Genomic DNA, 27,486 nt, shown 5'->3' on the forward strand with positions numbered 1-27,486 from the left:
GATGATGATGTTGATGATGTTGATGATGATGTTGATGATGATGATGATGATGTTGATGATGTTGATGATGATGTTGATGATGTTGATGATGATGTTGATGATGATGATGATGAGGATGATGATGATGATCACCACTATTATCAGCACTGGCACTGCTGCCACTATCAACACCATGACCCTGACCCCCTCCACTTCTCACCAGTACTTCCTATCTGCTTTTCTCTTGCCTAAAAGGTGCTGTGCAATGAGACTGAACCCAAAACCTCATGGTGAGGAAGTAAACTTCTCAACCACACAGCCATGCTTCATGAAAATAATATACAAAAAACTTCAGCTGTTTTTCAATCACCCCTAACGAGTTGTGTTTCCATAATATATTTTGTCTTTCTGGTGGTGAATTAGCTGAATGGTCAGACCACCAGAGAGGATACTTTGCAGTATTTCTTCCAGTTCTATGCTTTCTGAGTTCAAATCTCACCAGGGTCAACTTTGTCTTTTATTGTTTCAGAGGACTGAGGCTGATTTTCCCTATCTATGCACGCGTGTGTGTGTGTGTGTGTGTACACACATGCACACACACACACACACATACAGACAGGCACACATACATATATGTTTGTGTGTGTGTATGTATGTATGTATGTATGTACATATGGCTGTACCTCCCGATTTCTGAATCAACTATAAGAAGTCCTACTGCCATTAAAATACTCTCTCTCTCTCTCTCTCTCTTGGCCATATATGCTTCCATTTTGCCCCCATGATACTCTAGTCTCTCCCCTTCCTCCTCCCCCTTCCATCCACCATACTCTGCTGTCGCACCTTCAATGCCCTACACAGAACCCTTCTCTCACTTATCCCCTCCACAGGAAACCTGACCTTTCAATCTCCTTCGCTACTCATATTTCTGTATATATATGTATTAGATAAAGATAATTATGTTCGGATTATGGGGTTACTCCAGGTTTCATGTCCATAGAGTTCTTAGCTTTAGACACTGATGGAGGAAAGGACTCCACATGTAATCTCATGGAAGGTCCTAGAAGAACTGGGATACTACATCATCTACTTACACTTCAGGAAAATCCTACTGAAGTCCTGGAACCCACAAGCAGATCACGTTGACTACGGATAGAAGTCTAAGGGTGACATTCCTTTGTGCTTAACCCTTTTCAACAAGTAACTATGAAGTCTTTTCTCTCTCCACTCTGGAGAATGGTTGTAGGCCACCAGCCATTAAGGTCTGAAGAAATGCCATAAAGCCAAGTGCTTTATGGATGTGAAACCTAGGGTAATCCCTAAGACTGGCTCTAACTATCTTTATTTAATTCCTCTACTGATCTATAACTTAGAGTGTGCTTCTCTTTCAGATTTGTGATTTACTGATGATGATATATATATATATATATATATATATATATATACATATACATATACATACATACATACATATATATTTATATATATATATGGTTGAAATTTACAGAAAATAAAATACAAAGACAGGTGTATGAACAACAAGCAGGTGTATTAGTTTGACACTTAGGAAAATGAAAAAGGCTTTTAGGTTTCGAATCTATACTCTTCAGCAGAAAGGAGAAAACAGAGAGAGAATGAAAAAAAAACTTGTAGATTTAGTAGTCAAACATGGCAAATGTGTGTGTGTGTGTGTGTGTGTGTGTGTGTGTTTGTGTGTGTTTGTGTGTGTGTGTGTGTGTATGAAGATGGGTGTTTGCGTATGATTTCATATTTTCCTCAACATGTGCTCATTCACTGACTGCAAACAACAGTTTCATTAATGGTGTTGTTTGGTTGTTGACATGAAAGCATGAGAGAAAATATCTCAGATTCAAGGATTGAAAAGTTGGGAGTTGAAAGTCAAAATCTAACTCCGGTTATGAACAGAGGGTTCAAGTAGGCAAAAGTAGATTGTTTTTGGCTTGCTGAACCCCACAAAAGAGGTGATAAGGGGCCATGCAGTAATTGGCATGTTGCTCAATAATTCCTACCCATATCATGTTGATATGACAGAGGAAAATAAAACAACCTAAAAACAAAAAGAAGTAAAATGCAGATGTTGATGAAGATATGGGTGATTTAGTTGCCATTTCTGACAACTCCAGGCCACCCCCACCCCACCCCACCCACTGTCTGTTATGATCGATATGAAAATGACTGACAAGGAGTGCTTAGCAGAGGAAATGGTCAAAATTGGCAGATGATGTATTTTATGCATTTTCAAATACAATAAAGGAAAATGATAACAAGAACAACAACAATAATAATAATAAACAACATCAACAACAAACAAAATATAAAGGTCAGAAGTTGACACATTGAATTTTTTGTTTAGATATAAGAAATTATAAAGAACAACAACAACAATAATAATTGATAATAATACATAAGCTACTTTCAACAAGAAATGCAACAAAGTCAAAACAAAAGACTGCACATGTCCAAAGAACACTGTGCAGTGAATGCGTGCCATGAAAATAAGACTAATAAACAACAACAACAACAAAAACAATAACAACTGCAACTGTTTTTGATTTAGGCCAAAGGCCAAAACAACTTGGGAGAAAAGTCATTAGAATAAACTCGATAAAAACAAAAGTTAATAAAACTCAGCTAGTGAGCAAATGCAGAATCTGTGAGAAAGGAGACAAAAGTATTGACCCTTGCTTAAGTGAGTGCAGTAAGCTAGGACAAAAAGAGTATAAATGAATGCATGATTGTGTAGGTAAAAGACTGTATTGGGATGTAAGACAAGTGCGGATTCAAAGTAGCAGAAAAGTGGTATAAACATGATCCAGAGGTTATGATGGAAAATAATAACTACAGGATTTTAGGGGATTTCTTCATTAATTTTCTCTGCATTGGTGTCGCAATTTGTGGCTCACATGTTTTCTCCCCTGTAACTGCAGGTGTATTTTGTTGCCTTGAGAAGGGTGCTTAAAATAAACACACCACTATGTCTATTTCTGGTACTTTAAGCCATAAGCAAGCTATTTTCAATTCAGAATGAATTTCAACTTCCATTTTCAGATGCCATTTTCATTATTTATATTCTAACCATGAGGCAATCAAGCTTTGAAATTGAACTTAGTTCTTGGATTTTTTTACTGAACGAAAATGGCTGCAGCTGCAACTGAAGCTTTTTCTGGAAGAAATCTTGTTTGATTCTGACTGAGATGATGATTTTGAAGGATTTATTCAAGCAGATATTAATGCTGAAGTTATTCAAAGTGATCATGGGGATGTAGACTGAGCTTATAGTTATATTGAGAACAATGTTCCGGGTGGATACAATCATCCATGGTTGGCTGATCTAGGGAAAATACTGGCCATTACTTAATGCATTGCATAAAAATATCATTCATCCATTCCTTTATTAGTATACAAAAAAAAGAATCAAGTCGATACACAAAGTACAATGAAAATAATAAAAACTTTAAAACAGTGGGTGTTCGTGTCTTTTGTTCTCTCAAAACTAATGCAGTGGTAGGGGAAACGTTTCTAGGGGCAAATCAGTGTGCTTAAGGTTAAGACGGACTATACTATTGAAACTAGTAGATTAGATATGACAGCAGAGGACCAAAAAAAAAAAGGGGTTAGCCCATAGACTTTCCAATACAATATTATAATAGAGAAACCTGAGAATATTAAGACATAGCCGAAGACAAAGGTGAGAATTATTTCTGGTGGTGATTGGTGCAGTTGGCAAACATCCAAACTGCTACAGAAGGGGCTGAAGGATACTGAATTTGAGACACACATTGTTGATATTCAGGAAAATGCCATTCTGCATCCTGTAAGAATAATAAGAAAGATTCTTGAGATTTTAGAAGATATGTCACAAAACCAGAAGACAACGTTCCTGCTAAGAAGCTTGTAATAACATTACAACAACAGCAACAGCAATGCAGAAAAGTTATGCAACCATCTGGAAAGTAACAATCTACATCCAGAAGAGCGGAAAGGATGCAGGAAAGAAAGTAGGGCAGCAAAAGATCCCTTATTAGTTGATGAGATGATAATTAGAAATTGCAGACGCAGATTGACAGGCCTGAAGGTAGCAAGGCCAGATTACAAAGAAAGCCAATGACATGGTACTACACAGTCGGATAAGTAAAACAATGAACATGTCTGGAATAGCAAAAAAACATGGAGAAAATGCTTAATGAAACATTGGAATATTGAATTGATTGGAAGAAAACAAAAACTTGGAAAAGTGAACATCAGACATGGAATATTCCAAGGCGATAAGCTTAATCTATTCCTATTTGTAATGGACATGACACAACCCACTATGATACTATGAAGAGTTAAAATTGCTTATGATTTGGGAAAAGGAAATGGTCAGAAAAATCATCTTCTTGTCAAGAATAACCTGAGTCAACTCAATAATAGTAATAATAATGGATCTTAATTTAGGCACAAGGCCAGGACATTTAAGGGAAGGTGGTCAGATAATGTTATCAACTTGCTTCTACTTATTTTATTGAGCCCCAAAAGCTTGAAACACAAAGAAGATTCCTGTGGGATTTGAACCAGAAGAATTATTGCTAAACATTTACTGAGGCATTCTAAGGATACTGTCAGCTCACTGCCCTTAAAATAATCCTTTCTACTATAGGCACAAGACACAAAATTTTGGGGTAGGGGACTTGTCAATTACATTGACTCCAGTACTTGACTGGTACCGATATCTTTGACTCTGAAAGGGTGAAATGCAAAGTCAACCTTGATGGAATTTGAACTCAGAACATAAAGACGGACAAAATGCCGCTAAGCACATTTCCAGTGTGCTAATGATTCTGCCAGCTTGTCACCTTCACTGCCCTTATACTCTCTCTTTTACTCTTTTACTTGTTTCAGTCATGTGACTGTGGCCATGCTGGAGCACAGCCTTTAGTCGAGGAAATCGACCTCAGGACTTATTCTTTGTAAGCCTAGTACTTATTCTATCGGTCTGTTTTGCCAAACCACTAAGTTATGGGGACGCAAGCACACCAACATCGGTTGTCAAACGATGTTGGGGGAAAAACACAGACACACAAACATATATATATATATATATACATATATACGATAGGCTTCTTGCAGTTTCTGTCTACCAAATCCACTCGCAAGGCTTTGGTCAGCCCGAGGCTATAGTAGAAGACACTTGCCCAAAGTGCCATGCAGTGGGACTGAACCTGGAACCATGTGATTGGTAAGCAAGCTACTTACCACACAGCCATTCCTACACCTATAATGATAATAATAATAATAATTCTTTCTACTGGAAGTACAAGGCCTCAAAATTTGGGGGAAGGGATCAAGTCGATTACATCGACCCTAGTGCGTAACTGGTACTTATTTAATCAAGCCCAAAAGGATGAAAAGCAAAGTTGACCTCGGCAGAATATTTGAACTCAGAATGGCTTGCTAACAATTCTACCTGCTTGCCACCTTTAATAATAATAATAATAATAATAATAATAATAATAATAATAATAATAATCCTAGAATTTGATAAGCTCACAAAATATAAAGATTTACTGACTGAAATTTAAAAAATGAGGTCTCTCAAGACATTTATAATACCAATGATTGTAAGAGGACTTGGATGATCAAAAAAGAAAGTGGAAATTATTTGAGGATGATGCTTGGCTTACCCATCCATGCAAAAAATACAAAAGATTGTCTTAACTGGTCGCACGTATGGAGAAGAAATTTGTCATGGGGAATTTCCTTTCTTACCCTCCCCCTTTATTTTCTTTGCTTCCATTTTTCATTGTTTTTTTCTGTTTTTCTTTTCCCCCTTTTCTTTATTTCTTTCTTCCCCTTTTTTGCTACTACATGACTTTGTAAATGAACAATCTGGTATGCTTATTTTAATGGCCTACCAACAAGTTTCTTTGCTCTAGGTGTCAGGAAGACACTCAGAAAGAAATGGAAACAAAATTGAAAGAAACTGATAATAATAATAATAATAATAATAATAATAATAATAATAATAAAAATTGTTGGAGCCCTGGGAACAGTGAATAAAAATCTGGATAAGTACATGGAACAACTAAGGGCTGCAATAAGGGTGGAGCACTTGCAGAAAACAGTACTGCTTGGAACCTCTCAAATACTTCAGATGGTGCTCAAAAAATAAGGGGTGTTACCTTAGTTCACTGGTAGTGAACAGCTGACACCATAGTACATGTTCAGCGTTAGAAGCTGTGCAAAGACAATAAATGATAATAATAATGATAAAAATAATAATTTTGGTACAAGTTCCAATTTTAAGATGGGGATGGGTAAGTCAATTACATCGACCCCCAGTATTCAAATGGTACTTATTTTCTTGACCCCTAAAGGATGAAAGGCAAAGTTGACCTCATCAGTATTTGAACAGAGACTGTAAAGCCGGAAGGAATGTTGCTAAGCATTTTGTCCAGCTTGCTAATGATTCAGTCAGTTTGATGCCAATAATAATAATAATAATAATAATAAGTCAGAAAAGTATTAGCAAGCTGGAAAGAACAGATAACATGGTAGCGTAGGCTGCAGGTAGCAAACCCACTACGCATACAAGACTTCAGGAGTTCCTACAAAATCTGTGATAAAAAGAAATAATAATGATGATGATGATGGTGGTGATGAAAGTAATAGCCGCAACAGTAATAATAATTAAATATACGAATTAATTATGCAATTAATTATGTATTTAACATGATATGTTCAACAGCTGCAGCCAAAATATACAAATGGATACAACCTGGAATGATGGTGATAAGGAGAAGGATGGTGGTGGTGGTGGTGGGTGAAATAGTGATGCAGTTGTAATGATGCTGCTGATGATAAGGAGAGTTGTGATGATGAAGGTAGGTAATGATGATGATAATGATGATGATGATGGTATTTGTGATGGGGGTGGTGGGGGTGACTATTGTGGTTGTAGTGGTAATGATGAATATGATAAGAGAATGACGATGGAGAAGAAGCTGGTGATCAATGGGATGCTGTCGGTGGTAGTGATGAGTGTGCCATTGGTGATGATGATGATGGTTAGGGTGATGAGGAAACTTTATAGGAGACGTCTACTGCTCTGTGTGTAAACCGTAAACCAAGGAGAGGAGTTTTCTAAAAATGGTACAGTTTATTCCAAATACCAGAATACATAACTCAGATTATATGAGGGTGGTGATGGTTGTGGTGTGGAAGGCAAAATACCTTGTGGTATTTCCTACATATAGGTGTAGGAGTGGCTGTGTGGTATGTAGCTTGCTTACCAACCACATGATTCCGGTTTCAGTCCCACTGCATGGCACCTTGGGCAAGTGTCTTCTACTACAGCCTCGGGCCGGCCAATGCCTTGTGAGTGGATTTGGTAGACGGAAACAGAAAGAAGCCTGTCGTATATATGTATATATATATATATATATATACATATATATATGTGTGTGTGTGTGTGTGTGCGCGCATATGTTTGTGTGTTTGTGTTTATAAGTATATAAGTATATATATATATATATATTATATATATATATATATATATGTATGTGTGTGTGTTCGTGTATTTTTGTGCGTCAGTTTGACTGAGAACTAGCAAGCCAGATGGCTGCACCAGGCTCCAATCTGAGACAAAATGTTACAGTTCGTCCCACCAACGTTTCTATATTAAATTTAAATATTATACACATCATTATTAAAATTTCGTACTGTTTCAAGTGCATGTAGTGATTTAATTTTAATCTGACCAGCTTTCACACAAATCAGTGACTACTGTGTTTATAAATTTCTATATCAGAAAGAATATAATCCTGAATAACCAGTGGGAATCTTCATCACCGAGGAAGATAAATAAAGTTGAAACATTAGGGTTTGAGGATCCCTCAATGACATTCTGGGTGGGATTTGTGTTATTTTTAATGCACAAATCTCTCCTGAGATGAAATATTCAGCTAGTCGTGTTTTACATTTGTATAAACAGGCATAGCTGCATAGTCCCAGCCACATGGTTCCAGGTTCAGTCCCACTGTGTGGTACCTTGAGCAAGTGTCTCCTACTATAGCCTCAGGATTTGGTACACACACACACACATATATATATGTATATGTGTGTGTGTGTGTGTGTGTGTGTTTCTTTGTGTTTGAGTTTATTCCGTCACCACCACAGCTTGACAACCGATGTTGGTGTGTTTATGTCTCTGTGACTTTGCAGTTTGACAAAAAGGGACCAATAGAATAAGTGCCAAAAGTTAAGGGGTCGATTCATTCAACTGGAAAAAGATTCTCTAAAGCAGTGCTCCAGTGTGGCCATGGTCTAATGACTGAAACAAAGTAAAAGATAAAGAGACTTCATTATTTTGATTGAATGCTTTCCAAGTATGTACGTTAATATTAACCAATGAACAGGATGTGAATAACGAACCAGTTGGACAATAAAATGGGTTTCTAACGAGCCAGCCATCTGAGAGTCTATGATAGGCAAACGGAAGAGGCTGACATCTGTGCAAGGTGGGCTTGTTGTTGTGCTGGTCCTTACCTTAACATTATTCACCTGAGTTTCAATTATATTTATTCCAGACGAAAAAGAGGAATGAAAATCTATGTTCTGAAAATAAAATAAAATCAATGACTAACCCATACAATTAATAATAATAATAATAATAATTGTGTCAAATTTTGGCACAAGATCAGCAATTTTGAGAGGCGAGGGTTACATGATGACATCAACCCCAGTATCTGACTGGTACTTTATTTTATTGACTTCAAAAAGGATGCAAGGCAGAGTTGAACACACCAGTATTTGAACTCTGAATGTAAAGAGTTGGAAGAAATGCGTTTTGTCTAAGGCACTGGTGATTCTGCCAGTTTGCCACCTTAAAAATAATGATGATGATGATGATGATATTAACGATTCTAATTCTGGGACAGGGCCAGCAATTTTGAGGGGTGGGGGCAGTCCATTACCTTCACTCCAGAGCTCAACCGATATGTTGAGGATAAAAGGTAAAGTCACCTTGGCAGAATTTGAACTTCAAATGAAAAGCTGAAAGAAATGCTGCTAAGCATTTTGTCCAATGTTCAGTTAGCTTGCTACTTTGAATAATAATAATAATAATAGTAATAATAATGGTAATAATGATAATAATAATAATGATAATCATAATAATAATAATAGTAATAATAATGGTAATAATGATAATAATAATAATGATAATCATAATAATAATAATAATAATAATAATAATAATAATAGATGCAGTACCAATGCCCTGATGCAGTACCAATGCCCTGATGCAGTACCAATGCCCTGATGCAGTACCATAAATGCCCTGATGCAGTACCAGGCAGTGGCTCTCATGGCTTCTGATCTTAAGTGATTGGAAGTGTTATCATGTACATTGTTTTGTCTTGGTATAAAAGATGGGCTACAGCAAATATTCTGCTCAATACCACAGATTTGCTTGTCAGTTGCTTAACCCTTAACCAGTTGAGCATGTCCCTTAGTGGCTGACGATATGTGCATCTCTGATCACGAGCGGAAGTAGTGGGGGAGCATCATAGCCATGTGTTGAGAGGGATTCTTTGGGGTTTGAATAATTCACCTCTGGAAACATGGGTGATTCTTTCAACATCCTTAAACAACCCTTATTCAGGGACCTTTTGAGTGGGATGGGCTACTCAACCTGAAGAAAATTCTAACTGGGTCCCACCTGCAAGGTCATGTGCTGTTTATCTTGATATGAGATCACCATGTCGCGCACATATGGTTGTGATGCATGTGCCTGGTGTACCCTTATCAGACTGGTTGTCATGATGGGTATATTGGGCTTCGTATATTTTACCCCAGTGTCACTTTGATGGCATGAACTGCTCTCTCACTCAATAATAATAATAATAATAATAATAGCAGCAGCTCTGATGCAGTACCAGGCAGTGGCTCTCATGGCTTCTGATCTTAACTGATTGGAAGTGTTATCATTTACATTGTTTTGCCTTGGTATAAAAGATGGGCAAATACAGCAAATATTCTGCTCAATACCATGGATTTGCTTTGTCAGTTGTTTGACCTTAACCAGTTGACCATGTCCCTTAGTGGCTGACAATATGGTGGTTCAAAGAGGAGTCATACCCAGTATTTTAAATCGGGTGGTTCACGAAAGAGTCATACCCAATGACAGGTGTAGCAGCACCTTAGTCAAGTGCTACAAAGGTAAATGTGATACCTTAGTTAGAAATAATTACAGAGGTATCAAATTGTTGGACCAGGTGATGAAAGTTACGGAGTCATAGCCCAACTAATTAGAGAGAGAATTAGTCTGGATGAGATGCAGTTTGGTATTGTACCAGGTAGAAGCACCACTAGTGCTATATTTCTGGTAAGGTAACCTTGCAGAAGAAATACTTGGCCAAAAATAAACCTCTGTACTTGGCTTTTGTTGACTTGGAGAAAACCTTTGACAGGGTCTCCTGATTTCTTACCTGGTGGTCAATGTGGAATCTAGGGATAGACAAGTGTTTAGTGAGAGTTGTACAAGCCTTGTACAGGGATGCTACCACTAATGTGTACAGCGAAGAATTCTGGGTACAAGGAGGGATTCACCAAGTATCGGTCCTCAGCCAGATATTATAGTGAGATTATTGCTATTAATATTCCTCTTGAACCTTTGTAAGCCCACACCTGTGAAAAAGACATGAGAAAGTGAAGGAATTCTGGAGAGCAGATGTTCTGGGAAGGAAGGACAAAGTGTTGTGATCAGCATGGTGTCTGGAGGATGCAGTTAGACACCACAAAATGGACGAGTTAAGAAGAAATGAGTGAGTCCTGACTGGCCCCCGTGCCAGTGGCACGTAAAAAGCACCCACTACACTCTCGGAGTAGTTGGCATTAGGAAGGGCATCCAGCTGTAGAAACCCTGCCAGATCTAGATTGAAGCTTGGTGCAGCCATCTGGTTCGCCAGCCCTCAGTCAAAACCGTCCAACCCATGCTAGCATGGAAAGCGGATGTTAAACGATGATGATGATGAATCTTCATTCAGAGCGTACAATAATTAGTTGTTGAAGGGCATGGAGGGAGGTAGTTTCAGATGTTTAGAAGAAAAGGTTAATAGATGTACTTTGTATGGCATGTGTGAGACTTCACTTCTGAAGGAATTCGAAGGGGGGCAGCATAATGGACATTTTATACATAGCAGAGTTCATTCCTTTCCAGACCTAAACATTGCTGATTCCTTCCAGAAAGAAAAAAGAGTGAAAAGAAGAATCAATTCCAGTACTGAACTGGAATTCTATCAATTGACCGTTCTTGAAAGGATGGAAGGCAAAGTTGACCTCTTTGCAATTTAAACTCAGTGCCATAAAAGACATTGCAAAGCATTCTGTCAAGCACAGTAATGGTTGCTTCAGCTTGCTGCCTTGAAAGTGCTTATAAATTGCAGAAATGTAGAGGTGCATAGCTAAGGGGTTAGGGTATTGCACTCTTGATTGTAAGATTGTGGTTACAATTCTTAGGGTTTTGGGGTTTCGAGTAGAACACTTCATTTCATGTTGCTCCAGGCCACTCAGTGGGCAAAAGGGAGTAATGCTGAAGTTGATCAGTCCAAGGAGGAATATATAAACACCAGAGAAACTGACCTGGTATTCCTCATTGAGTAATGTGGAATAACCAAATGTACAGAACTAAATGAAGATGTAGAGAAATTCCATTTCAGGTTGACAAACTTGAAAAAAAATGTGATCAATGTTGATGTGCCGGTGGCACCTAAAAACCACCATCTGTATGTGGCCGATGCCAGTGCCGCCTTGACTGGCTTCCGTTTTGGTGGCACATAAAAACCACCAACCGATCGTGGCCATTGCCAGCCTCCCCTGGCACCTGTGCCAGTGGCACATAAAAAGCACCCACTACACTCACGGAGTGGTTGGCGTTAGGAAGGGCATCCAGCTGTAGAAACATTGCCAGATCAGACTGGTCCCTGGTGCAGCCTTCTGGCTTCCCAGACCCCGGTCGAACCGTCCAACCCATGCCAGCAAGGAAAACGGATGTTAAACGATGATGATGATGACTTGTGACAGGTGGGGGAGGGTGCTGATGAGGGCAACATTATGATGCTTTGCTTTATCTGTGCCATGTCTTACCTGTTCGTTTGTATTACATTCTTTTGACTTGCCTTGAGATAGTGGTAACACTGAGAAAATGTCTAAACTCTGAAAATATGTAGCAAAGATATTGGTTGTAAAAGAAAAATCCCCATAAAGCGACAGGTGAAAGAATGTTGCAAGGATACGAGATGGCTCTGGAATGCAATGTTATCAAGGGTAGGGCTCTTCCGTTCTTGAACAGGTGGAACACTGAGGATTTGAGGATGTGGCAGTTGGAGGGGGGGAGAGAGGGAGAGAGAGCAAGAGAGGGAGGGTGAGAGAGAGTGAGAAAGAGAGAGAGAGAGAGAGAGAGAGAGAGAGAGAGAGAGAGAGAGAGAGAGAGAAAGTTATTTTCAGCTAAGGATAGAGAAACAATGGGAAAGAATGTGTCTTTGTGAAAGACTCAATGCAATGCCAGTCTAGAAATTGAACTCATGACCTAAGGATAGCAAGAGTAGTACTATGGACATATGATTAGACTGTTGTGAGAGCGAATAAGAGGACTGATTCTTCAAGCGGAGCCAACCACCAGGAGATATAGCAGAAAACCAAGAACAAAGTGGTTAGAAAATATCTGTAGTCTCATTTGGTTACACTTGGGAATCCAGTGGATAAGTCTAATGAAGATTGTTTCTGATAATATCCTAAGGAGAAGGTGACTAAGGACTCTACCTCCATGACCTTCCCAAAAATAGTAGGTGGAGAATATAGATGGATGAATCAGCTTACAAAATTCAAATTATAGTAACATTTTGGGCTGTGCTCTTGACTGCAGGCAGCCATCCAACAAACTCGTCTTCATTTCTTCTTGGGTGAAGGGTCTCACTCAAAACATTATAATTCACATTTCCTCTTCATACAACAACTTATAATTTTATGAACTTAATTAACTGATATTTGTCTAGACTAGAAGTCAACAAAATGGTCAATATTGATCCCCATGTGGCTACCCAAGGGGTTGATAAACACATGCAATGATTTAAAGTATTAAAGGTGCTGAAGCATTAGCAAACTGAATCTGGAAGTTTGCAGTAATTTAAGGCTTAGAACTCTCCAATTTCCAGCCAAATATCCAAGCAATACTGACTAAGATTCGACTAACATGAATTTCATTAGATATTCTGACTTATAGCAATATAATATGACTAAATTTTTATTGTTCTTTATCAATTTTGTTAAGCATTTTCATTAAATTTCCTTAAATATTTCTTATAAAAATTGGAAAACACTGCTCCAGTGTACACAGATTAGAGATACTGGGTTATGTTTTTTTTTATTGCCAATTGATTTGTAGACTTTCACCTTTCCTGTCTATTTTATCATTTATTGAAACTTATGTGTATTTGCTATAACTGGATACACATTATTCAATATAAATGAAATTTAAAATGGTTGCAAAGAAGGGTTGATTTTAAAAGGGGTCTCCAATAGAGGGCTAATTTAGAAGAGTATATATTAAAAACCATGCTGTGCTTGAGAAGACCTAGCAAGCCAAATGAGACCATAACCTCGTGGCCTATGCCAGGGGCGTAACCAGCCCACTTGTGCATACCTTTTCCTTCTTTGGACACTAAATTCTGCTTGCAAAGACCGGTTGAGGCAAATGAAATCAAAATCAATGTGAAATTCGATGATGGGCACGAGCACTATCTGAGCGTGATCGTTGACAAAGCGGCTAGCCGGCTTCTGTGCCTGGGGCACATAAAAGGCACCATTCGAGTGTGATCGTTACCAGTGTCGCCTTACTGGTAGTTGTGCCCCGTGCTAGTAGGGTGCCAAGAGCACCATCTGAGTGTGATCGTTGCCAGAGTGGCTAACTGACTTCCGTGCTGGTGACATGTAAGAGGCACCATTCATGTGTGATCGTTACCAGCATCGCCTTACTGGCACCTGTGCCGGTGGCATGTGTAAAAAGATTCAAGCGAGGTTGTTGCCAGTACTGCCTGAGTGGCCCCTGTGCCGGTGGCACGTAAAAGCACCCACTACACTCTTGGAGTGGTTGGCATTAGGAAGGGAATCCAGCTGTAGAAACTCTGCCAGATCAAGACTGGAGCCTGGTGCAGCCATCTGGTTCACCAGTCCTCAGTCAAACCGTCCAACCCATGCCAGCATGGAAAGCGAACGTTAAATGATGATGATGATGATGATGTTGGAGATATCAGATAAATAGAGCTTAATGATTGTAAAGTTATAAACAACTACTAATCCTGCATATTAAAATTAATGAGTTAAATTAATTAACATATAAAAAGAGATTATTATACATTTAGCTAGGGAAGTAATTAGGTTTTTCTTCTGCTGATTTTCAAAGAGTAGGAACTAAATAATGCGCAGGGCTATCCTTTATATTCTAAAGTTTAGAAGATGTGAATTTGTTTCCTGCACATCACTCATTACTCTTTTACTGGTTTTGGTCATGCTGGGGCAACACCTTGAAGAGATTGTTGTGAATTATATTGATGCCCCCTATCCCGCAACCCAACCTGCCCAGTGCTTGGTTTTTATGCCTGAGTCTTTATCAATCTCTAATAGATGTGTTGCTACTAGTTTCAGGAAATTAGTAGGTCTTTGTTGCTTAGCTACAAATACACATGCAAACACTCACATGCACATACACACATACATATACATACGTGTGTGTGTGTATGTGCGTCCCTCTTTATCCCTCTCTCTCACCCTCTCTGGGTGTATATATATATATATTATATATATATATACATACATACATACATACATACACACACACACACATCATCATTATCATCATCGTTTAATGTCTGCTTTCCATGCATATATATATATATATATATATACACACATATATATAGGTTTGGTGGCTTGTATTTCAACCTATTTCATAAGTCAGAATTTGTTAATATTACAAGTTTTAACAAAAGTTATTATTATTAATTACCTGAATCATGAATGTCTAATTAGAAGATATATGCAGGCAATATGAAAGAGATGTTAGATATCTAATTAATATTTAATGGATTGATCTCCTTTGTAATAATTAAAATGATTAAAAAAAAAGATAGACTGACAAATAGAAGCTAGAGAGAGAGAGAGAGAGAGAGAGAGAGAGAGAGAGAGAGAGAGAGAGAGAGAGAGAGAGAGAGAGAGAGCTGTTCGGTAAGCAATACAGGAAGGAGAAGAAAAGAAACCATGATACAAAAGTGAGGATAAGTAATTGCCAACAGAAATAGATGGAAATGTCAAGAAATATTGCTTTGGTGGTTGGCGAAATGAAGGACTGAAATGAAAAGTGATGAAAATGTGTAAATCAGTGTAAGAAGATGTATGAGGGGGAGAGGAAGAAGGAAATGGAAAGAAGAAAGTATAGAAAGTGGTGATGGTGGTGGTGGTGGTGGTGATGGTGGTGGTGGTGGTGGTGTTGAAAGAAGGCAAACATCGTTGAGAGGAGATGATTGCATGCAGCTGTTTGGAGGCTGATGGTTTGGCATGGATGAGTGGGCATTTGGCCTGTTTTATCAACAGTGCTTTTTGGTGTTAGCAGCAAACGTGTGCATGCATGCAGACAGGCACAAAATATACACAGGGAGAGAATAACATAAAAGGCAAGGGAAAAACCTTATGATGTCTGTTGTCAAATAAGTCAGCCTCAAATCAGCAATTCCAACCAAAGAGCTGGTGCCAAATCAACCATGAAGGAATCCTTGACAGCCAACAGGTTTTGCAGAGAGAACATTGCAATTGCTGCATCATGGTTTTTGAGTTGTGATTGAATTACTTTTAATTGTTTTGTGTTTGTTTATTGTTTGTGTTGAGAAATAATCCAACAACATTCTTCCAAATATTATTGACCAATCACAAGACATCAACAAATATATCATTGATGTAAAATGACAGTAATGAAATAATTTAAATGCATACACATAAAAACTATATATATATATATGCTTGGAAGTGGATGCGTGGTGTTCGATCATATAATAACAAATCTCTCAATATATAAACAGCAAAATGTCTGTCTGTGTGTGTGTTCTTTATACAAATCCACAATTTTTCAGTTAGAGGGCTTGCACTTTCTATGGTCATTCAAAACCGTCCAAGGGTGGTCGTGCACATCTTTACATTTCCCTAGTCACCCTGCAAAGCCATTAGAAAATCAATAGAAGTGACTTTTTTGTGAATTTTCTATCCAAAACCCAATCAAAATGCCCGAAACTTGATACGCCAATCGAATGCCAGCTAGCTGTATGTGACTGGTCGGAGAGTTGGACAGTACTCGCATGAATGTGCGCACGCACGCAGCTGTATATGCATGCACTAGCACTATGATCCAGCATTGCTGGGTCATAGTGCTAGTTAATAAATAAAACATATGCATACATACATATATGTACATACCTACATCTATATGTATATATACATGCATATATGGGTACAGGACACCACAAAAGCGTAGAACACAATGAGAAATGAAAACATAAAAACAAAAACATGGAAACGGACTTTTCAAACAACGAAAAAACAGAGTACAAGACATACAACACAAGGAATATTCCCCTTCTTCAGTTGTCCCTGCTTCGACTACTCCGTGTTTCGAAGGTAAGGGCAAGTACACATACACACACGCATATACATATGTGTGTGTGTACATACAACTTTTCTACACAGCAGTGAAACATAGGCTTTGACTCCAGAGAACATGCAAAGGCTTGAAGGACATGAAGCCAGTTATAGTGCACTGGATGGGGGAATATCATCAGGCATGTGTGGCAGAGTGAAAAATGGCTTAAAAGAAAAAATGGGTGTAAGCGGTTGTAGTGTGCAAGGGTGAAGACGGCACTGGTATAGATGAGGATAATTACATAAAGAAGTGCTGATTTTCAAATGTGGAGGGAACCTGTGGAAGGGGTAGAAGACATGGGTGAAGTAGTGAGAAAGGATCTCCAGATGCTGGGCCTCACACAGGGACTGACAAGGGAGCAAGGGTTCTGGTGGTTTGCTATGCTTGAGAAGACGCATCAAGCTAAGTAAAACTATGGCTGTCCATACATACAGGTTTGTCTTCTATATCGCTCTCTCAGGTGAGAGGTCCTTCCCTTGTGGGCTCATGGGTGCTGGTGTCACATAAAGAGCACTTGTGGTGGTGTTGCATAGAAGCACCGATGCCAGTGCCACATAAAAGCATCTGTGCTGCTGCTATGCTGAAAGTACCCAGTCCACGCTCTGTAAAGTGGTTGGCATCAAGAAGGGCATCCTGTGGTAGACACCATGCCAAAACGGACAAATGGATCCTGGTCAGCTGTCCGGCAGGCAGGCTCCTGTCAAACCTTCTTACTCGTGTTAGCATGGAAAGTGAACGTTAAATGATGATGATAATGATGATGATTTATATATCATCATCATCATCATCATTATGATCGTTGTCGTTTAACGTCTGCTTTCTATGCTGGCATGGGTTGGATGGTTTGACTGAGGACTGGCAAGCCAGAAGGCTGCACCTGGCTCCAATCTGACCTGGCAGAGTTTCTACAGCTGGATGCCCTTCCTAATGCCAACCACTCCGAGAGTGTAGTGTTGGGAATGAAATATATTTATATGAAAACTGAACTTGGTGCCAGTTGTGAGCAGGTATGTGTTGAAATCAACACATATTTAGTGTAGTGGAATAGTAATATAGTGGAATAATGGAATAATGGAATGGTATATTGAGCTTGAATGAGAAAGTGCATCAAAAGTTGTATTTTCCACTTTATGTATTACATTACAACATTATATTTCAAGTAAGTTATCTTCATTAAAACTACAGCTATTTTCACAAATACATCATCCATGGAAGATTGGAAATGAAGGATATGAGTGTCCCTTGTATGACAGGGGCACTCATTTACAAAATATTGGTTTCTAATTTTGGCACAAAGCCAGCAATTTCAGGTGAGTGGAGTAAGTGAATTACATCGACCTCAGTGATCAACTGGTACTTATTTTATTGACCCTGAATTGCAAAGTCCACCTTGGCAGAATTTGAACTCAGAATGCAGATATGGACAAAATGCCACTAAGCATTTTACCCAGCATGCTGACAATTCTGCTAGTTTGCAGTCTTTTATTTACTAAATATTAATTTCATTCTATAACTGAAATCATTCGCTAGTTGTAGATGTGCAATGTACAGCTAGGTGGGTACAAGGGACATGTTTGTTAAAGGAAATATAGAAGAAAAGGGGTTTGTGTATACATTGTGAATATTAGTGTTGAACATTTCACTCACAGAAAAGTAATTTACCAATTACAGACACAATATGCAAAGTTCCTAAAACACCAGAGTTATTTGTTAGCAAGTGAACATAATCGTAAATATTTTAAAACTAATAATAATAAATACCCTGATGCAATACCAGCCAGTTACTCTCATGGCTTCTGATCTTAAATGACTGGAAATGTTATCATGTCCATTGTTTTGTCTTGGTATGAGAGATGGCCACAGCAAGTATTCTGCTCAATATGGCAAATTTGCTTGTTACTTGCTTGACCACAACCACTTGAGCTAGTCCCTCAGTAGATGATGATTATGAGCAAAAGTGGTGGGTGAACATCATAGCCATGTGTTGAGAGGAATTCTTTGGGATTTGAATAATTCACCTCAGGAAACATGGGTGTATCATTCATCGTCCTCAAACAATCCTTATTCAGGGACCTTTTGAATAGGAGGGGCTACGTGACCTGAAGAAAATTCTAATTGGGCACCATCTGTAAGGTCATGCATCGTTTATCTTGATATTAGATCACCATGTCAGACACATATGGTTGTGATGCATGTACCTGGTGTACCGTTATCAGATGGGTAGTCATGATGGGTTAATTGGGCTTTGTATAGTTGTACCCCAGTGTCACTTTGATAGCATGCACTACTCTCTCACTCAATAATAATAAAATAATAATAATAATAATAATAATAATCCTTTATACTTTAGGTGCAAGGCCTGAAAGTTAAGAGGAAGGGTTAACTGACACCAGTATACAACTGGTACTTAATTTATCAACTCAGAAAGGATGAAAGGCAAAATAGATCTTGGTGGAATTTGAACTCAGAACATAAAGATGGGTGAAATGCCGCTAAGCATTTTGCCCAGTGTGCTAACAATTCTGCCAGCTCAATGCCTTGATGATGATGATAATAATAATACTTTCTTATTTTTGTTACAAGATCAACAATTTTTAGGGTTTGGGTAAGTCAATTACATTGACCCTTAATGCTCAAATAGTTGCTTATTTTATCAACCTGGGAAGGATGAAAAGACCTTGATGGAATTTGAACTCAGAATGTAATGAGTCAGAAGCAACACTGCTAAGCATTTTGTTCCATGCTTTAATGTTCTTGTGATTAGGATTTGGACAATACATAGAATCTGCGGGGATCCTAAAACACCAAAATCATTTGTTAGCATGTAAATACGGTTATCTTTTTTTTTTCATTTTTGAAAATAATAACAATAACAGAATTGTTTCTATTATAAGCAGAAATTTTGATGGGCGGGAAAGGGGCTATTCATTGCCCCCACTGCTCAAGTGGTATTTATTCTATTGACCCTGAAAAGATGAAAGGCAAAGCTGACCTCAGTGGAAATTGAACTCAGGACATAATGAATTGGATCAAATGCTTCTAAGGATATTCTCTTGTATGTTAACCCTCTTGCCAGCTATGACTTATATTATATAATATACTGAATTCCAAAAATTTTTTAGTGAATAAATTGTGCTATTTTTTTGCTATAAATAACAATAACAACAATAATAATAATAATGATAAAGCCTATGTTTGCTTCTTACTGCATTTGTATCAAGTTATTACGGCATGGTGAGGACAAAGGGTAACTTATTGCAGTGTAGAGGATCATAAGATTCTCAGCTTTAGATCAACTGACCCATACTCACATGCTTGGGTGTCAAATCAAAGGCATTTTCAGAAAATGTGAAAGAACCACGGCTTAATGATGAGAGCTCGTTTTCGAAATGTGTGGCAGCACTGGAATATTTCTCCCATTTCTCTGCCAGAATATGTTGGAACTTTTTAATTATGGATTCTGCTTTTGGATCATCTATATCTATTGCTGCCAAAAGATGAGCTAAGATTTCAAACCTTGGTTTCGAGTTACAGCTGTTATGGCTAGGCTCATGGTACAAATCAAAAGGTTTTGTTTTAGCTTGGCAACTTGTGTCTTGGTGATGGATATTAAGAAACGATGCAACCTGCCACATGGAAATATCATAACTGTCATTTAAACAGGAATATCAAGGTTTCAATTGCAATTATTATCAAGTACACCTATGGACTTTAACCAGACTGGTGTCATCCTCACCTTGACTGATGCCTTTCACTATGTTTTGGCTGTTGTATGCTCCAAACTTCTTCAGGTGTCAAAAATGGTATGGAATGCAGAGAATGGTATGAGAGCAATGTATCCCCGTGAATCAAATAAAGGAAAGGGTTTGAAATTCTGATACAACAACTGAATTCAGCACAAGACACCCAAATAAGGCTGGAAGATACAACAGCAGAAATGTAGTGAAAGTAACAATCAAGATGAAGCGAACACCAGTTTGATTCATAAAAACAATTCCTGATCTCAGAAATATAGAATTGGAATAATTACGTTTTAGCATCAACTGGTTGATTGATTGGTGGCTGAGAGATAAATGAATGTTTTCCCAAAATTCATTTGTTAACACACGTTATAGGAATCACAATACGTCCTCTTGGACAATAGCTGCCCCACTCTTTATTTTCAGTACACAAACTTTTATTCTCTTCTCTTCTCTCTCTCTCTCCCTCTCTCATTGCAACTTATTTCTGTTTCTCCTTTTTCATTAACCGATTCTCTGTGAACAACTTGTGTCTATCTTCTTACCTGCTTGGTTACCTATCTACCTGCCTACCTGACCACCTGTCTTTTGCTTGTCTGCTTGCTAGTTTATTTATCAGTCTGTCTATCTGTCAGTAGCTGCTTGCTTGTCTGCTCATCTACCTGTCTCTCCCTGTCCATCTACCAACCTGTCAATCTACCTGCCTATCTATCATTCACTTCATCCATTATGATCTATCTGCCAGTTTGTCCCTCTGTCCGTCTGTCTGTCTCTCTCTCTCTCTGTCTCTCTCTCTCTCCTCATCAATTTCCCTGCTCTTCCCACCCATTCATTAAACCATTAAATCAAAAATTTTACACAAATACATAAAGCCTTATCATTCACATTCTTTACCTGCTCGCCCCTCACCCCTTCCACAGGTAAATCATTAAATAGAATTCTATGAAGACGTTTATGCATTTAAAATATTTCTTAAAAGAACTAAAAATGAGTTTTTGTTACAGCAACAATCCAGAAAATTAAATTGAAATTGAGAAGACATAATATAATTATTTTAATTTTTTTTTTTTAGAAATTTCAAACATTAATTAACCTAAATAAGAACTATGCAGATATGTAAACTCAAAAGCAGCAGCAGCAGCACCTGGTGTTCCACCAGTACCACCACCACCAACAACAACAAAGTTTCAGCAACTACCACCACTACCATCATAAACCATCAAGATGGTCTCTGTGTTGCCATTTGATTTCCTAGAAATAACAGCCAAACCTCCCTCACTCCCAGTCTTACCATGCTGAAAAGAGCAGGTTGCATTGCCTAATGTATTCCTAGAAACCCTTATTAAGACAAGACGGTCCTGGCTGTAATGTTTTTTTTTGTTCAAAAGTTTACTTGGTGGTGGTTGACCTAGGGCTAAATAACAACAGCAGCAACATCAACATAGCTAGCTTCATCATGACATGGCAGCTACATTTCATGCAAACAAACCCCCAATTATCTTAAAAACAATAGATCAGGTTTCAGGTGAATCAGACACCTGAATAGATATAATGGGCTGCTTTCAGTTTCTATTCACCAAATGGATTCACAAGTCTTTGGTCAGTCTGTGGCTCTTGTAAAACACATTTGTTCAAGCCCCCGTCCCACTGCCAGTACCCCTCACCCATCCCATTGGTTAGAACCCAAAACCTATGCATCCACTGAAATTTTCTACCATCATTGTATATGGATGTCTTCCTGTGGATCTTAAATGCAAATATTGCATAGAAACTTTCCCGTTAACAGCAGTTGCTACAATTAACTGCTAGCTCATTAACCTCTGACCTTATGGATTGTCTAAGGTAAAGCCAATGTTTTCTTTTCTGTTTTGGGAAGGCTTCCTGTAAGGCAGACATGTGACAGTCTATAATGTACAGGGTTATGACTATTTGTATGATATAAAGTTGCAAAAATACAAAATTACAAGCTTTTATAAACTACAAAATTAACCCCTTATGTATATTTATCAATATCAACCTGTCTGAGACCATCTTTGGTCCTTTGATACAAACTTTCTATTTTAAAGGGATTTTAATTAAAACTTCCCATTATTTAGGTTCCAAACAATAACTTAACGAGAAACTTATTTTACTAAATTCTTCATTATTTAAAATAAATAAATAAATGAAACAAAAGCAGCATTTGGTGAAGAAAAGGTCAAGAAACAAAGCTATGGTAGGCTATAAGGGACACAATTGACAGCACCTATAAGGTTTAAGATATCATATGATTTAAAATGTCATTGTTTGTGAGTTGTCAGCAGCTATGATCAATCTTACATTCAAAGAATCTCATAAGCAACTCTGTAAATGTAGATATGCAATCAAGCAAATACCGTTTGTCAATCACTTATCATTTCTTGAATGTTTTGCTTCTCCTGGCATTGCCACTAGAGTTCCAATGTCCAGCAGTTGACTTGTTAGAAGCTCACAAGACCATCCGCCATCTTTCCAACAACAAGTTTGGCCTCTTTTTTGAGCTCAATAGCTCTTGTGGACATACGTATAAATTCATAGAACAGCACAGCATCCATGACTTTTGAAGACATATTTTTAATACAGAGAATTGTTGAAGCATGGAATAAATTAGCCCCATCAATTGTTAGTTGCCAAGACACTGTATCCTTCAAGAATTCCGTGTTTCCTGAAATTCCCCAACATTATCCTCAAGTGCTTCTGTAACCGTTATCTTCATGACTCTCATCTTCCTGTCATGTATATCATGCGTGTACTTCTAGTTTTCCTTGCTGTCCTTCTTTACTTGACTAAGTCTGCTTTTGGTTCCCTTTTTACCATTTCCTGATAAGTTGCAGTGCACCTGAGCACTGTATACAATACGCTAATTAATATCATAAGCAGTAAACGAATGAGTAAAATAATAAAAAAAAAAAGATAAGGGAAAAACAAAACAAAACTAATAATAGAAATGAATGAAACCAATAATTAGTCTTACCTTATCAATCTGGACTCTTGTGGTCTTCTTCCGATATTCCGATTCTGTTGGCAGGTTTTCCCACAACCGATGAGATGAATCGTATTTTTCTTTTAAGCGAGGAAAATGTTCAAACATATAATCAATGATAAAAACCTTTATTCCCAGAAGTATTCCTAACAGAAACCAAAAATAAAAAAATCATAATTAATTAATTAATTAATGAATAATTAACTATTGAGAAAGTTTTTCTAATAAATAATTTGAATAGATTAAATACAAGTGGCAATGAGATATTTTCCTTTTCCTCGCCCAACAAAAAATCAATTGTTTTCAAAGATGTTTATGAGAATTACATGAAAGAAAAAAGATTGCCGAGGGAGGAGGAGGAGGAGGGGGAGCAGGTAAACGATGATTATGATAATAATAATCCTTTCTACTATAGCCACAAAGCCTGAAATTTTGGGGGAGGGGAAAAGTCAATTACAAAACCCCAGTACTTAACTGGTATTTATTTTATTGTCTCTCAAAAGATGAAAGGCTAAGTTGACCTCGGTAGAATTTGAACTCAGAACATAAAGATGAACCAAATGATGCTAAGCATTTTCCTGGCATGCTAACGATTCTGTCAGCTCGCCAACTTAGGTTATAATAATAACAATATTAATAATAATAATAATGATAATAATAATGATAATATAATAATGATAATGATAATGATAATAATAATAGAAACCATTGATCATGTTGTCTCCAAGTGCAGTCTTCTAGCGTCTACAGAGTACCTCAACAGGCACGATAGAGCTGCACAATATATTCACTGGGTAATTTGCAAAAGCCTGGACTTGCCCCATGAAAAAAACTGGTGGGAACACAAACCACCTCCAGTGCTTGAAAATGACCACATGTCACTCCTCAGGAACTTCACTATTCAAACTGACAAAGAGATCGATGCGAATAGGCCAGACATCATAGTGAAAGACTTCAGACAAAGAACATGCCTCCTCATTGATATGACTGTCCCAATCGATATAAACGTATCTGTCAAGACCTACCAAAAATTGAGCAAATATAAAGATCTTGAAATAGAAATCAGCAAAATGTGGAACCTGAAGACTAAAACAATACCTGTTGTCATAGGTGCCCTGGGAATGATAGCAAAAGGGGCTGATTGCTACCTAGCTCCGATACCAGGAAACCCAAAATGGCAAAAATTGAAAAGATAGTGCTCATGGGAATTGCTCATATCCTATGCAAAATACTTTCTATGTAATCTCAAATTTTAAAACAAACATATAATTTTCTGATGGTTTCTTAGACATTCTCTAGAACAAAACCAAATATATGGCACCCTAGGCATAACACCAACATGAACTTCTAGCTTGTTGTCTCTTGAGGTCTCTGGGTGAGACTTGGAGCCAACTTGCACAAATGTAATGCAAAAGTCAAACACAGAATAATAATAATAATAATAATAATAATAATAATAATGAGAAGAAGAAGAAGAAGAAGAAGGAGAAGAAGAACGGAGGAAGAAGAGGAGGAGGACATGATGAAGAAGAAAATGATGATGATAATAATTTTGAATATTTTGAGTAAACATTGGCAATGTATAGACAATGAAAGCATCTTATTCTTGAAAGTTTTATGGATCTTAAAGAATAAACTGGCTGTGTGTGAAGACAGGGCCTTACCTGCTACATAGAAGATGGCGGATGCTTGAAATAGACATGAAACTAGGAAGGCAAGACAGACGGTGACGTAGAGTTGTTTCGTAGCAGGTGGATAGCGCCACGTCAGTAGACTGGTTAACAGAAAAGAAATATATATATTAAGAAATGGACAATAACAATAACAACAACAATAATAATAACAATTATAATAATGATAATAATAATAACAACAACAACAATAATAATAATCCTTTTTACTAAAGGCACAGGGGCCTGGAAATTTGGGGGAGGGAGATATCAGCTCGCTGCTTTTATTACTACTACTACTACTACTACTACTACTACTACTAATAATAATAATAATAATAATAATAATGATAATGATTTCAAATTTTGGTACAAGGCCAGCAATTTTGGGGTGGAGATAAGTCAATTACATCTCAATGTTCAACTGTTACATATTCTATCCATCCCCCCAAAATGAAAGGCAAAATTGACCCCAGCTGTATTTGAACTTGGAATGTAAAGTTGGAAGAAATGCTACTAAGCATTTTCTCTGGCATCGTAACAATTCTACCATCTCACAGCCTTCAGAATGTTTTCAAGTTTTGACACAAAGCCAGCAATTTTGTGGTGGGGGGGTACTTGGCTGGTACTTATTTTATTGACCCTGAAGGGTTAAAGGGCAAAGTTAACCCTGGCAGAATACCTACTGCCTAATGATAACGATTTCAAATTTGGCACAAGGCCAGCAATTTTGGGGGAGGGGTTAAGTCGCTTACATCGACTCCAGTGCTCAACTGGTACTTACTTTATCGACCCTGAAAGGATGAAATGCAAAGTTGACCTTGGTGGAATTTGATCTCAGAACGTGAAGATGGATGAAATGACTCTAAGCATTTCACACAGCATGCTAACAGTTCTGCCAGCTTGCTGCCTTAATAATAATAATAACCATAATAATGATATTATTAATTATGATAATTTATTCATTATTGGTCTCAAGGGCAACAAAACAGTGGGGATTTACATGGAAACGTGCAAACAATAAGACAATAACAATTTGAAAAATATCTTAAACAATTTCCCTAGCTGTGGGGAAATAATGCATAGGGGGCAACCAAGGAACCCTTCATACCCTAATCCAGTTTACTCATTGGAAGTACCATAGCAAGTGCTTCTTTTGCATCAGTGCTCTTAATGCCAGGAACTTTTCAGCACCCCCTCATATATCTATCTATCTATCTATCTATATGTATGTATGTATATATATATATATATATATATATATATATATATATGAGGTGGTATCAAAAAGTTCCTGGACTAATTCTGTAGCACACCAACAGATGGCAGCACATGGTTGTGTGTGCACAGTGAGAGCTAGCAGTCACCTTTATGTGTCGGTGTAGCAAGTGACATTGTTGAGTTCACTCTGCAAGTTGTGATATTTGTGTTTTTGTGATCATGTGTGTACTAAAGTCTGCAATTTTGTCATGGAAAGAAACAAAGAACCAATGAGAAATTTGGTGTTAAACTTCAGAAGTCTGCTACTGAAACATTGAGCATGCTTCAGCAAGCTTACAGCCAGCAATGGGGCTATGGGTTGTACACAATGTTTTGAGTGGCACGGGAACTTCAAAAGTGGGAGAATGTCCCTAGAAGATGATGACCAATCTGGAAGACCTGCCACAAGCATCATCCCCAGAAATGTGGTATTGTGCATTGAGAATTTGACCCCCAGGACCAGATCGTCAGTCAAGGGTTCTACTGTGATATTTTGAAGCATTTTGGGAGAAGATATTCAGCAAAAATGACTGGAACTGTTGAGCATGAAGAATTGGATTCTTCATGATGGCAATACATTCTGTCACCAAGCTCTCTTATGAGTTTAATGCAAAAAAACAACATGGTATCACTTCCACACCCACCTTATTCACCAGATTTAGTACTGGCCAACTTCCATCTCTTCCTCAAGGTAAATACTCTGAAAATAACTTAACCCTGAAAGGGAATCAACTCTAACCTTTCCATTAGACACATGATGGGCAAAATATCTATAAGTGAAAATGACTTTAAAATTATGCTAAATATTTTGTAAAAGAACCGTTCGTAACCTCAGCGTGAAATAGTTTTTATCCACAGGCTTCTTTCGAGTGCATTCTATGTATCTCATTTCCAAAGATTTGGCTGCTATTTCTAGCACACCCTGCCAAGCATAACAGCTATTTGCAATAAAGGACCTGAAATATCTGTTACATGGTGGTAGGGCATATAAGAAATAGCAGCCAAATCTTTCTTTTCTGAGGAAATGAGCTGTTTATGTGTGATATCGATGTCACATTCATTGAAAACATACGAAATAACATGGAAAAGAAA

At 37.8% G+C, this 27,486-nt stretch overlaps 1 protein-coding gene across 6 annotated transcripts in view; it reads right to left on the minus strand.

The window, feature by feature from the left end:
- LOC115217121 (GRAM domain-containing protein 4-like) overlaps window positions 1-27,486 on the minus strand; it is a 175,650-nt gene that overhangs the window by 28,071 nt on the left and 120,093 nt on the right. For 3 of the 6 annotated variants that reach the window (XM_036507034.1, XM_036507033.1, XM_036507035.1), the window contains exons 13-17: window positions 25,129-25,238; window positions 23,456-23,610; window positions 20,035-20,349; window positions 12,127-12,195; window positions 8,527-8,595 (exon numbers count right to left, since the gene is read on the minus strand). In XM_036507034.1, the coding sequence (XP_036362927.1) occupies window positions 8,527-8,595; window positions 12,127-12,195; window positions 20,035-20,349; window positions 23,456-23,610; window positions 25,129-25,238 (718 nt within the window). The remainder of the gene's footprint in view (window positions 1-8,526; window positions 8,596-12,126; window positions 12,196-20,034; window positions 20,350-23,455; window positions 23,611-25,128; window positions 25,239-27,486) is intronic. The other 3 variants (XM_036507036.1, XM_036507037.1, XM_029786724.2) reach the window with 3 other exon arrangements.

Source organism: Octopus sinensis, linkage group LG11, assembly GCF_006345805.1.
Source record: "Octopus sinensis linkage group LG11, ASM634580v1, whole genome shotgun sequence".
NCBI lineage: Eukaryota > Metazoa > Mollusca > Cephalopoda > Octopoda > Octopodidae > Octopus > Octopus sinensis.